Source organism: Eubalaena glacialis, chromosome 7 (assembly GCF_028564815.1).
Source record: "Eubalaena glacialis isolate mEubGla1 chromosome 7, mEubGla1.1.hap2.+ XY, whole genome shotgun sequence".
Taxonomy (NCBI): Eukaryota; Metazoa; Chordata; class Mammalia; order Artiodactyla; family Balaenidae; genus Eubalaena; species Eubalaena glacialis.
In genome coordinates this window covers 40,666,057-40,679,794 of record NC_083722.1, presented here as the reverse complement: position 1 = coordinate 40,679,794, position 13,738 = coordinate 40,666,057, and the positions used below count along the sequence as shown (strand labels likewise).

The 13,738-nt window shown below is 57.1% G+C and overlaps 1 protein-coding gene across 3 annotated transcripts in view; it reads right to left on the bottom strand.

The window, feature by feature from the left end:
* The window catches only part of GRM4 (glutamate metabotropic receptor 4), a 99,756-nt gene that overhangs the window by 31,819 nt on the left and 54,199 nt on the right, over positions 1–13,738 (bottom strand). For all 3 annotated transcript variants that reach the window (XM_061195140.1, XM_061195141.1, XM_061195142.1), the window contains exons 3-4: positions 4,025–4,160; positions 923–1,077 (exon numbers count right to left, since the gene is read on the bottom strand). In XM_061195140.1, coding sequence (XP_061051123.1) covers positions 923–1,077; positions 4,025–4,160 — 291 coding nt within the window. The remainder of the gene's footprint in view (positions 1–922; positions 1,078–4,024; positions 4,161–13,738) is intronic.

Genomic DNA, 13,738 nt, shown 5'->3' with positions numbered 1-13,738 from the left:
GTTATTTTGTGTTTATTATGGCTTGAGGCTGAGAGGGGAGGTGTGGAAACTTCTGCGGCCTATGCTCCCTCTGCCTCAGGGTGAGTAGAGGACACGGCGATGTGACCCACATCCCTCCCCTGCTCAGGCCTCGGTCTCTTGGAAAGTTTGGTGGAAGCAGATGTCTGCAGGCCTTTCCACCTCCATCAATGCTGGATTCTATTGACCGGAGCAAGAGCAGGGGAGAAGGCCCTGGGAGCCTGCCTCCCCCATGGGGAGGACAGTGAGGTCCCTGCCAAACTGAGCCATTAATAGGAACTTCAAGCCTCACACACAGCAAGGTTCTGGCCACAGCAATCTGTTCCTGCCCAGGGTGACTGGGTTCTGCCCCAAGAGGAAGGGATGCCGGGCAGGGCAGGCGCAACCCCTGTCCCCACACCCAGGGCACGCCAGACCCAGGGGGGCTCTGCAGGGAGGCCCCTGCCCCCTGGCATGGCACCCTCTTCTTGTAGCTTGCTGGCAGTGCCCGGCCCCGTTCTGGCAGAGGATGCGCTCCAGGCAGGGCAGGGATCTCACCTCTTCTATCCCAGATGGGAGGAGGGATGAGCGTATACAGGGATGAAGGAGAGTCCTTGATAAATGAGCCTCCTATACTTGCCACCATCTCCCACACCCACAAATATCTGAGACGGAAGGAAGAAATGTCCTGAATCTGGATTTGAATCCTGCTGGGTTAACTGTGGCCAGAAAGGCTTCCTATCCCAGCACCTGAGCACAAAGAAGCTGTGAGCCAAGGAAGAGGAAAGACAGGATGCAGGAAGACGAGCGGGAGAGGAAGGGCATGGGGCGACGATAAGAAGGAACCATCGGGGTGACACTGACAGCGGTGGTGGATGGTGCCGGGTGAGGGCGGCGGGCGTGCCATCCGGGCTGCCGGGCCTACCTCGCACGGACATCCTCTTGGGGAGGATAGTGACAGCACCCTCGGCCACCTCCTCCAGGTGCAGCACAGGGGCGATCTTGGAGCCCCAGCTGTCCGAGCCCATCCAGAAGAAGTGGCCGGTCTGGTTGGCCTTCCGGGCCGCCTCCAGCACACGCCTGTGGGAACACGCACCAGCCCAGCCCAACCCAGCCGTGTCTGCCCACGTGGCTGCCGCCACCCTGGCCACACCTGCCCTTGGCTGACCCCCTTCCCCCAGGCCCACACCTGTCCCCCTCCCAGCCTGTGCCTGGATCCCCCATCCTGACCCATATGAGCCCAGGGCCCATAGCCGCCCCAGCACCCATGTCGTACCCCCAGGCCCACAGTTCCCTGCTGCCCTGGCCCACACCTGCCCGTAGGCCCACGGCTTCCCCTCTCACCCATACGGCACCCCTAGCCCCTCTCTGTCTCCCAGACCCACTCCTGTCCCCTAGGGCTGCCTCAGTCCCTGCAAAGACCACAGCTGTTTCCCTCAGTTTGGACCTGCCCCACGTCTGACTCAGGTCCCCAGAACCACATCTGCCCAGGCTCTGTCCTCTCAGGTACATGCCACCCTGGTCCTAAGCCCAGACCCACATCCCTTGGCCCTTTCTCACATTTATATCCACTGTCTCTCTCTCTCACACACACATACACACACACCCCCCACTACACCCTTCCCCCTCTGCATGCCACCTCCTTCTGTGACAAAAGTCCAGGTGCTTCAAAGAGCTGCTCCCCACACCCTCCTGGATGGATGAAAGGGTGCGGGCAGCCAGGGCCTCACCCCTCCCCAGGCCCCCAGTGACAGTAGTCCTAGTCAAGTCAGGGGCCCTGGAGCCCAGCACAGGGCCCAGCCCACAGAAGGCTTTCAGTCAGTGCTTAACGGATGCTTGAACTAAGTGGCCCCTCAGAGACATCTAGGAGGAGAAAAATAGGAAGGACTGGGCAGAATTCTCCCAACGCACCTCCTTCCACGGGGAGAGACTGGAGCAAGCAACTTGCTCAAGGTCACACAGCGAGAGGCCAGGATACTAGAAACTGTCCAGGCCCTTCCCACGGACAAGGCCAGGACAGACTCCAGGGCTTGGGGTGGCTGCCGGGCCTGAGCAGGAGGTGGCCAGCTGGGGCAGGACTGCCTGGGGCTGCCAGGGAGAAACATGTTTCCCAGCCCCGGGGCCCACACCTGCCCTCCTCCATCGTCTCCTGATGGACATTCCCAGACCCCCAAAGCTGCCGCAGCCCAGGCAGGGCCCAGTAATTGTAGGTGAGGCTGCTCTCAGAACCCACACCACAGCCTATTGATACCCGCCTGCATCCGGCCAGCCAGAGATGACCAGAGCTCCCAAGGCTCCATCTCTGTAAAGTCACCTGGGTTTATTTTTACTTCTGTTTGCTTCTGAACCACCTGTGGATTTCCAGAAATGTGCCCCCCTCCCTCACACACCCCCACCCCCCGCAGCTGCTCAGGGAGTCAGTCTCAGGCCCTTCCCCCTCTCCCCCAGGGGCCTCTTCTCTGGGACATGTGGCACCTTCATCCTCCCCTCCCCGCGTGTGGGTCCATCAGAGCCACACAGGAGGCCTGGAGTGGAGTGCGTCCCGGGGTGCAGTGGGACCCAAGTAGTGCTGGGCTTTGGGGTGGGAGTAGGGGCAGGGGGGCAGCGACTGGTGACTGCAGGGAGGGAAAGAGCTCAGAAGGAGCCCCTCCTGCCCCAGTTGCCAGCGGACCTGTGGCAATAGGAATTTAGGGGACCTGAAAGCTTTGGAGGGGGTCAGGAGCAGCCTCTGTTTTCAGCTTGGAGGTGCCAGATGGATCCTGAGGACTCCCACGCCCTGGTCCTTCGAGGCCTGAGAAACACCTATTAGAGTTGGTCCTTGTGGCTTTTGAGGCCTTAATGACCTTCCCGAACTTCCCCCTCCACCCCTCCAGGGACCCGACAGTGTCTCCTGGGGGGATATCTGTTTTGCTGAAACTCAGGAGTCCAGGATGGGGTCTTCACAAGTGGGAAAGAGTGCTGGAAAGAATGCAACCCAGAGAAGATGCTGGTTAGCAAGGGGGAGGGGGGTGCACGGGGGGTGGACCGGGCAGGCTGGGCTAGGCAGGTGGGCAGGTCAACCGGAGGACACAGCAGGCTCTGACAGCTCAGGCCAACTATCTGAGGGAGGAGGCCTGGGGAGAACCACATCTCCTCTGCCAATCAGACTCTGAGCAGGGGCTGTGTCTCCCACTCAGACTAGGGAATCAAGGAGGCCGGCCCCTCTTGGCCCTAACATACAGTCTCAGAGGGGTAGTAGTGAGAGAAAAGGCAGGAAGAAGGGAAGTGGGTTAGGAGGGGTGCTCAGGGGTCACCTTTTAAGGGTACCTGAGTTTCTGACCTGCGACTCAGGACCCAGGGGCAGATGTGCAGAGAGGTGGGGTGGTCCAGGGTTTCTGCGCTGCATGGTTCTGGCACCCGGAGTCCACCTGCCCCCAATCTGCAGATGTGGAGACTGAGGACCAGGGAGGGGACAATACTGCCCACAGTGAGTGTGTGCCCAAATCAGGACTAAAACCTCAGCCCAGGCCTCCTCCCACTACTCTGAGCTCACCGAAGAAAGGAGGGAGGGGCTGAGAGGTGGCCAACCTTGCCAGCCTCTGCTCTAAGCCCCTTATGAACATTCCTGCATTCAATACTCAAGCAACACCATCAAGCAAGCATAATTAGCTTCTCTTTTTTTTTTAAAGCAGAATAGAAGCCCTGAGAGGTTGAGAAACTTGCCTGAGGTCACACAGCTAGTAGGAGGGAGAGCAGGCGAGGAACCTAGGTGCTCTGACCCCAAGCCCATGGCCTTAGCCCCTCTGTAAAAGTACCTGCTTACCATCCCCAGTTGGTAGAATGGATGCAGGAAACAGGGAGGGGAAGGGGAGCCCATTAGCAGTAGCCTGTGCCCCAGCAAGAAGGGTCTCCCCACCACCCATTCACTGGCCTACCCCATCTCTCTGGACCCCAGGGTGGGTCAGGCTTGCCTAGGAAGGTCTCCAGCAGGGATCCCCAGCTCCCAAGCCCCATCCCAAGCCCCGCCCCAAGCCCCACCTGCCCTCACCTGATATCATCCTCATTAGCAAAGATGATGACCGCCCTGGCGTTCGAGGTCTCCAGGAGGCGCCGGATGATCTTGTCGAACTCCCCAGGCTTGGGTTCCCGTGGTATCTTGACCGACTGGGCAATGCACACACCCCCTGCAAGAAGGGTACCAGTCAGCCTGGGGCGGACAGAGTCTCTCCCCCAACCCACACTCCTGGGGGCTGCTCACGGCCCTGTAGCCTGACTCTTAGCTCCCAGGTCCCCATCTCTGGGCACGGGCTGTGCAGTCAGCATAGCCACAGTGGGAATTTCGGCTCCACAACTCACAAGGTTGGTGACCCTGGACATGTCACGTAGGTTCTCTGTGCCTCAGTTTTCATAAATAAAATAGGTTGTTAGCAAGAGGCAATGCAGCATTGTGCTTAAAGCTAGACTGCCTGGGTTCAAATCTCAGCTCTGCTACTTACCGCTGTGTGATCTCAGGCTGGTTACTGAACCTCTCTGTGCCTCAAATACATCATCTATAAAGTGAAGCTAATGATACTACCTATTTCATAGTGTTGTTATAAAGCTAAGTGAGTTCATGCATATAAATACAATAATACCTGGCACGTAGTAAGTGCTCAGTAAACATTGGTTCTTTTCAATGTAACCACCTCATAAGGCTTTTTGGAGGAGTAAATCTGAGAACGAGAGCAAATTGCCCACCCTGGGCCATTAGTGCCTCTGGCACCCACATCCACACACACCTACCAGGGCTCTTGTCCCCGGGCTCCATGCTCATCAACAGGCCCCTTGGTAAGAGCAGTGTGCGCATGGCTGCTGACTCATGCCCACACATCCTGGGCAGCGATGCTGCAAACCCAGCTACAGTCCTCATCCAGGTCTTCCTAGGTTCCCTTCCAGGGACCCACAGGAACACTCAGTGTGTAAGTCTCTCCAGCTCCCACCCTGGCCTGGCAGGGTGCCTTGATACTCGAGGCCCCGCCCATCTTATTTGTGATCAGATTCCTAGCAAGGAGCTCAGGAGAGCCCCAGAAGGTCATTCTAACCGGAGTGCTTTGGGTGGAGGGACTGGAAGAGCTCTGATTGGGGTCAGAGGGTCTTTAGGGGCCCTCCTGTCACTCCTTCTTCTCTGGGCCACCACCTACCTGGCTGGGTCCTGGGGGAGGGGACCCGGGGCCTACCTGCTTCTCAAGCTCATGCCTCTGCAAGAAGCCCAGCCCCCAAGTCTGCAGGAGCCAGGATGCAGTCAACACACCCCGGAATTCACAGCCAAGCCATATGGCTTACAGAAACCCTGGGAGCACTTTCCACTTCACCCAGCCAGTCCCCAGCGTCAGACGTGTCTCTCCAGTGCTGGTGGGGGACAGGTATCATGCGTGTATTTCAATCTCCCCTCATCTCCTGCTACAAAAGCACTGTGGACCACTGTTTCTATCAACTGCATTTGACAGATGAGGAAACCGAGGCTCAGAAAAGAGAAGTGGTTTACCCAAAGCCACACAATTCCCTGCCCTACTGAGGTACAGAATGGGGGGCCTCCAGGGAGTAAGACCCCCCCAGGACCCCAGGTGGCAGAGTCAGGGCTCAGCTGATGGAAAAACATGAGGGATAACTCTTGATGAAAGCAGATCCTTTATCTGAGACCACTACCTTCCTCTGGGTCCCACTCAAGGGTCTCAGCCCAACTCCACCTCACACAGAAGCCCTTTAGGGCCCAGCCAAACTATCCACCTTGGCTGGGCACCTGGCTGTCACCCCCGAGCCTTTGAATGGCTTCTCAGTCCAGGCCGGGGTCACCTGAGCCTTCCGCGCAGACTCCACGCACCTCTGCATGGAGGACTCGCTGCAAGGGGCTCCCAGCGCAGGGAGATGTAACACACCCACCTGCCCCCCGGGGAAAGGTGCCACCACCCAGCTCCACCCAAGGAGGGCCCTCTACTCCTGGGCGTAGGTGGCAACCAGGGAAGGCTGCCCAAGGGCGGTGACCCTGAGCCGAGTCTTAGCAGGAGGAGGCGCAAGCAGCCAGGGGGTGGGGCATTCTGGGAGAACAAGGTACTCACACTAGAATGGGGGCTGCTCTGTGCCAGGCACCTGCAAGGCCTGGAGCCACACGACACAGACACATTCTCACATCGCCAGGAAGTAGTCCCCCTGGTTCTCTGCACCAGGCAAGGCAGCCACGGCCCTCTGCCCCCTGCCCTGACCAGCACCCACCTCCCTTACTTTCTGCCACTTCCGGGCAGACCAAGCTCCTCAAGACCTCCTAAGACACCCAAAGAAGCCCCAAGCACAGGAGAAAAGCAGGTCGACCAGGGGCTCATGGGGGAGGGAGAGAAGGAGAGAAGGAGGGAGGGTCTGGGGGCAGGATGGGGCCCCTCCGGTCCCGGCTCACAGAGAGAGCCCGGGGAGCCAGTCTGCTGTCCACAGCGCTGGCTCTACCCTAACAGCGGCCGGGCAGACACTCGGCTCCCAGCTAAACCCTCCATATGGTTCCTTTCCAGTTAGAAATTGGGCCAATTGCTACATTTCTCCCCCTATCTGGGGAGACAGATGGACAAGAGGAGGAGGCTGGCTGAGGGGTTAGGACGTGCCACCTGGCTCCAGGAGGGAGGAGGGGGCCAAGGGGCAGAGTGGAGGCAGGCATAGAATAGGAGTTAATTGTTCTCAAGGAGGGAGAAACTTTTAGATTAAGTCATATTTCTGGGCAATGCTCCCCTAAGAAGTTCCATAGGATGGCCCCACCTGACATGCCAGGGTATATCTTGCAGGCTTCGTTTTGCTGGTGAAAGAAGAATTAGGTGACCACAGCTCGGTCAGCTCAAATGTGAGCGAGTCACAAGGTACTCGAGATGAGAGCTGGTCTGAGCGGGATGCGATATTCTTACAACCACAAGGGTGGGGGGACTGGAGGGGAGTTTGGGGGTTTATGCAGAGCTCAATACCAGTGAACGTTTATAAAGTGCCTAATGCCTTTGAATATTATTCTGCATATTTTGCATGGATTCACTCATCTGAGGTCAGTATCATCAGCACAGCTCCAATTTAGAGATGAGGACGCAGAAATGCAGAGAGGTTAAGTGGCTTCCCCAAGGTCACACAGTCAGGCACAGAGTGGGGTTTGAATGCAGGCTGCCTGGCTCCCAAGACCACCCCTTCGCCCAGTCCAATGTGTCACGACCAGTCACGTGGAGTCAGGGACCACCCGGGACCCATAAATATGGCTGGGCACAAGGCTTACCCTGGGCTAAGTACCACTGGTGTCACTGGCCCCACAGTGAGAAACCAAGTGTCTCCACGGCCCTCCTGACCCCATGCCACAGCCAGAGAGGACTGGAGTGGCCCAAGACAGACCACATTTACTAAGCACCCATGGCATGTCTGGCACTCAATGAATCCTCACACAACCTGGGGCAGGGGCTAATGGCCCCATCTTACAGATGTGGAAACTGAGGCTGGGAGGTGCTAAGTAGCCTGACGGAGGTCACATGGCCGGTCAGTGGGCCTGTAATCCAGGTCTATGTCCAGAGCCTCCCTCCAGCAGAGAAAGGGAAGGCCCCAGTCGCTGGGTCTCTGTTAACCCCCATCTCCTGCAGCCCCTCCCCACCCCTGGGAAGATCCCAAGTCTCATGCCAAGCCCGCCAGCCCTCCCATGTCCAGCCCCTGCCTCTGCAGCCCCATCACTGTGGGGACAATGACTAGCACTCCCCTGGGACGCCCTCTTCAAACCTCTCCACCAGGGCGGGGGCACTTCTCTGCACCCCTCCTCCTTTACCAGGAGGACTCTCTCTTTGGATAAAAAAAAATCCATGAGTCCATACTGAGAGCAAATATAATCAAATTAAACCCAAGCAGCAAGGAACGAGCCCATGCACTATCTCTGCACAGAAGCTGGAACCCTCTAACTGTCCGAGGCTCCAGGAACAGGATTATAAGAAGCGGGGCATGAAGGAGTCTGGGGTTCCCCGTGGCTCCCCTAGGCCTTCCTGGGTCGCCCTTGGCAAGCCCCTCACCCCACACACAGCCCCAGCCCCCTGTCCAGCACCAGTTGCCACATGCCAGCTGCAAGCTCCACCGTCCGCCCAGCCAGTGCCTCCGTGCAGGGGCAGGAAGCCACAAGCACTTGCCAGGAGCATCTGAGTGCCTGGGGGCAGTAGGGACCTTGGAGAGCTCCTGGCCCAAGTACTCTGGGAACAAGGAGACTGAGGGCAGACCGCACCAGCGGGTCGAGAATCCTACAAGCCAGCGTGTCCCCCTCCACATCCTTCCCAGAGAAAGTCACACACGGGTGCAAGGGAACGTGCCCAAAGACGGTCACTGTGGCGCTGTTTGAAACAGCAAAAAAATGGAAACCACTTAAACATTTTACAACAGAAGAATGGCTAATCTGTGGTGTGTTTGCACAATGGAATATTATGTAGCTCTCACGTATCAGCACGACAAAACCCTGAAAACATAAAGTTGGCTGATAAAGCAAAGTGCAGCACAATCTGTCCCATTTATGTAGAAATTAAAAGCCACATATAATAAGATTTATTCTATATGGACACACACATATATACGAGCAAAAGCTGCATGAAGGCAGATTTGGTCTATTGTATGCACTGCGATCTCCCAGTGCCTGGCACACATTAGGTGCTCCATAAATGCTTGTTGAATGACTAAACAGGGACAAGAAGGGAACTCATCCCCTTCAGAGTCGTGGGTAGAGGGTACCTCAAGGGAGGCAGGGATGGAACAAGATTGAGGGTTCCGTGAAAGGGCTTCCAGGCAATCCCCATTTTATTTCTTGGAAAAAAAAAATCAGAAGCAAATACAAGATGTAAAGATGTAAATGCTTGGTAAATGTGGACCCCAGAACCCAGGCCAGACCAAACTTTCAGACACGAGTGACAGTGAAGGCATTCAGTCCCTCTGTGTGCTGCCCTGAGCCTCTTTGTTCATCTGTGACACGGGGTCACTCGGCCACTCCAGGCCTGGTGGAATCCACAGGACACTGGAGGGGAAGCACGTGGGGAGCCCACCTGGGGCTGCCCTCCTCCTGCCAGCCATCTGGCTCCTGAAATCCTACTTCCCCCTGGGGACAGGCTCTTTTCTGGCCAGCCCTCCCCGGCGCTGGAACCCTGCACCTCCCCCAGGCTCCAGGCACCTGCCCTGACTTGAACGTGACATGGAGACTCCACTAGTGAAACTTGATATGGATTTCCTCTTGTATTTTGTGGTCTCTGCGCCCTTTCCATTTGCAGTCTGGTGACCTTTCCCGGTGTTCTCTGGGTCCAGCCAATATATCTGTGTCAGTGTCTGCCTCCAGCTGCACTCCCCAAGGGCAGGGCCGGCTCTGCGTGTTTGTTCATTCGTTCACTCATTCATTCATTCATTCAAGAAGTGTCCTGCTCAGTTCCTGGCACATTTGGTCCTTAAGAAACAATAGCAAGTAGGGACTGCCCTAGTGGCGCAGTGGTTAAGAATCCGCCTGCCAGTGCAGGGGACACGGGTTCGAGCCCTGCTCCGGGAAGATCCCACATGCCGCGGAGCAACTAAGCCTGTGCGCCACAACTACTGAGCCTGCGCTCTAGAGCCCACGAGCCACAACTACTGAGCCTGCGTGCCACAGCTACTGAAGCCTGCGCACCTAGAGCTCGTGCTCTGCAACAAGAGAAGCCACCGCAATGAGAAGCCCGCGCACCGCAATGAAGAGTAGCCCCTGCTCACCGCAACTAGAGAAAGCCCGCACGCAGCAACAAAAGACCCAACTCAGCCATAAATAAATAAATAGATAAATAAATAAAATTAAAAAAGAAAAGAAAGAAACAATAGCAAGTAAAACCCCTTCCTTGGGAGCTCAGTCTAGTTGGGAAGCAAGACAGGAAGAGAGAGCGACCAGCCCTAGGAGGGGCACAGGAGACAGCACTGCTGGCCACACTGGTGGTGGGGAAGGCCCCCTGGGTGCCAGGCCCACTGCACGCTTCCCCAGACACCAGCCATCCAACAACGCACCCTGTCCTGCGTGCTACCGCTGCTTTTCCTTCACTGAGTCAACAAGTGTTTACTGAGCACCATTTAGATGCTGGGATGCAGCTGTGAGGAGGACAGAGCCCCTCCTCCCATACAGCTCTCATTGCAGGGCAGAGGAGGAAACAGGTGGAGTGAAGTGATGGAGGGAAGCTGGGGGCTGCATCCTAGGGGGCAGGGAGGCTCAGGCGGGGCCATGCAGTGGCAGCAGCAGATGTGGACTCTACTCAGACTTTTTTCCAGGAGCTACTGCCTGGCCTGAGAGCCAGGAATTGAAGACACTTTGGACTTGTAAATTCCACCCGCAAGTGAGAGATCGCTGCTGAAATGCCCTCATTTTTCTACCCTTCACTGCGTGGGATTGTCCACACTTGGCTCCCTCCATCAGCAGAGATGACCCAGGGAGCTTATTTGAGGGCAGGGCCACAGAGACCTGCAGGCACTAAGGACTCAGCGGGGGGGCGGGGGGTTGGTCATCAGCCCAGTTTCCCGCCTTAGGTGTCTCCCTAATGTCCTGGTGGACTCAGGTTACACCAAGTATGATCACTGCACCTGTGCTCAGCTTCCTTCTTCTCTTGGCACCTCCCTGTCCCCCACGGGACGGCTCTCTCCACTCCACCCATCTAAATAAGTCCTCCCCACTCGCTCCAAGCAGCCCCCAGAGCCCCTGCCTTCACGACACGCCAACTTGTGGGCTGAGCCTAGCCCGGTGGCCCAGAGCAGGCAAAAAGAAAAAGCTTCCTCCTGGAGCAGCCCGCTTCTGCCCAAGCTCACCCCAGGTAGGGGGCAATCGGGGACCTGGGCTCAGCTGTGCCTTCCCAGAGCCCTCAGCCACATCCTCCAGGCTTGGGAATCCTCTTGCTCCCCCATCCTTCATTCTCTCACTCACCAAGAGACCCACCCTCGCCAGGAAGCAGCTAAGCAGCCAGCCCGCAGGCAGTGGGCAGGGAGGTGACCCAGACAGGGCACTGTGTCCACAGCTCCAAAGCTCTCTTGCTCTAACACCTAGGGCCCTGGGATCACATTCTGCAACCCAGGCTGTTCCCTCATCCCAAGCAGCAGCCTGGGCTCTGGGCTCCAGACCAGGGGGGTGGAGAAAATCCTCCTCCAGAGCATCGAGCAATTTCCCTGCAGACAAACAGTGCAGGAGGCCAGCAAGACTGGGCTCTTCTCCTCTCTCTCTCTTTCCCTCTTCTTTTTCTTTCTTTCTTTCTTTCTTTTCCTTTTTTTTTTTTTTTTTGTCTTTTTAAATTTAAAAAGTGAGAAAAACAATGAAAGACAAATCCGAGGAAATCAAGTGGAAAAAATCTACATTATGGCAAAACAATGTGAAGGCAGCAAATTGCAACATGGAGAGAAAGTGGGGATTGTTAACAACCCAAGGGGGTCCCCCAGGCTCCGCTAGGTTCCTGCCAGAGAGGGAGTTGGGGGGGAAGGCCTGAAGGAGGCTGGGAGTTACCCTGGACTGTATGGCCTCACACACACACACACACACACACACACACACACACTCACACACACTCACACACAGAGGTCTTTCTCCCTGGTCCTCCCTTCTTTCCCTCCCACTCCAAAGCCAGGCCCTTCCCACAAACCTGCTCTCAGGAAAGGGAGTTACTCAGAGGGCTCAGTGACTAACATGGTGTTACTTTTGTTTTCAACCAGGAAGGAAGTCCTTGTCTAAGTAAATGGAGCCATATGGCAGATTCCAGGCAGCAGAGCTGTGGCTAAAAGGGCGTCTGAGGTCAGGAAGGCACCCAGGCCCTAAGCGAATGCCCCCTAACCTGTGGCTGTCCGGGGTGAGCGGGGCTGGGGGGCACATCGAGGGGTGGACCCGCACTCTGGCTGGCTCTGGCTCCACAGAGGGCTTGAGGGCTCTCCGGGAGGCAGCTCAAGCCTGGTTCACGGCCACCATCCCCCTGTCTGCTCCACTCCCGGCCCGACTCCCCACCCTCCGGTGTCCACTCCAGCCTCTTTCTAAAGCACAAATCCCTCTGACACATGGCTCCCTGCCTGCAACCCTTGGTGGTTCCCCACCCGTGTGTGTGTGTGTGTGTGTGTGTGTGTGTGTGTGTGTGTGTGTGTGACATTCAAGGCCACATCTCCTCCTCAGGTCTGGTCCCTACAAAAATCCACCATCCGACCACATCTGCTGCCCCAACAGGCCTTAGCAGAGGCTGTTCCCTCGGCCAGCCCTTCTCTTGCTGGGTCCCAGTTTCTCCTCGGTGTCTGTCTCTCCACCCCATCCCTCATGGGGCCCAGCACACATGCTGTGCCTACTTGGGTCAGGCAGTGACCCACGCTTGCCGGTTGAATGAGTCACTGAGTGCCTGACTGACAGGGATGGGAGGGCTGGCGGGGCAGGAGCCACTGGCACGGGCAGAGGGGCAGAGGCTCTGTAGGAATCTGAGGTAGCCACCTGCTCAAACCTTCCCACTTCCTTTGGGAACCTCCCTGACCCCCAAAGCCCACTATGACCTCCCCTCTGAGCCACCACCTGGTCACACGGAGTGCCCGAATGTCTGCATGCACAGGCTCTGGGCACCCATTTTGTGCCGGGCTCTGGGCTGCAAAGGTTATCCATGCACAGCGCCTGCAGGACACACTGGTGACCTCCAAGTACACATGGTGCTGGGCGTCATGCACACCGGGACCCCTCTCTCAGTCCTGCCTTCTGTTGGGAATTTACTTCTCACCTAGATGCAAATTCCTTGCTACGAGCGCTCAAGAAATGCACATGCAAAAGAACAAGTGGAGAAGTATAAGATAGCCATGCAAACTGGCCAGGCCCCAAGGGCCCAGAGCCGAAGATACCTGGGCCAGTAGAGCAGGGCATGAGGGCAGGGCGACTCCAGCCCTGTGGACACGGTGGGTCCACTGCAAGAGATTTGGCTGGAGCCAGGAAGACCCAGGTACCAAGGGACAATGAGGGGGAAACAGTCACTCCGGTTTCCCACCTGCAGGTGTCTCCCTGATATACCCCATCAAAGGTTTGTGCAAAGCGTGGATACTGCACCTGCTCTCAGCTTTCCCCTCCCCTCCAGTCTGAGACAGAGGGGAAGATGCCTGCTCCACTGCTTCCTGGCTGTGTGACTTTGGACAAGTTACTTAGCCTCTCTGAGCATCAGGCTTCCCATCAGTAAAATGGGAAAAAAGCCCGGTGGGGCTGGAGTGAGGGTCAAATGCGATGGTGTTCGTGAAGGCCTGGGTTGGCCTCCTGGAGCCAAAGCCGCTGGGGAGCAAGTCCTAGTGGGGGTGGGGGCTGCTGAGGCCGGGGGGGCAGGGACCTCATCACCCAGCTTGGGTCAGGACCCAGGGCTGGTGAGAGATGCTCTGGGGACCAGAGACACCAGCTGAAACTGAGAGCTGTCCCCAGGGACAGAGTGCTGGGCAGAACCTGGGGCCTTAGCCTAGAGGCCCAGGGACTATGCAAGGCAGGACACACATCCTTTCTTTCCTGAACACGCTCAGCTCATCTCCCCACCCCTGCATCACTCCCAGCCCCGCCCCGCCACACACATGTGGTGACACACCCCCTCACACAGTCACATACCACACATCACTACAACCTCACACAATCTCACAGCCACACAGGCTCACACACTAACCACACCGCCCCACACAGCCACACTCACCACGCCCAACCTCCCAAAGTCACACCCTCCACACAGCCACACAGCCGCAGACCCAGGCACACAAGTCAGCTGTCCACATCTCC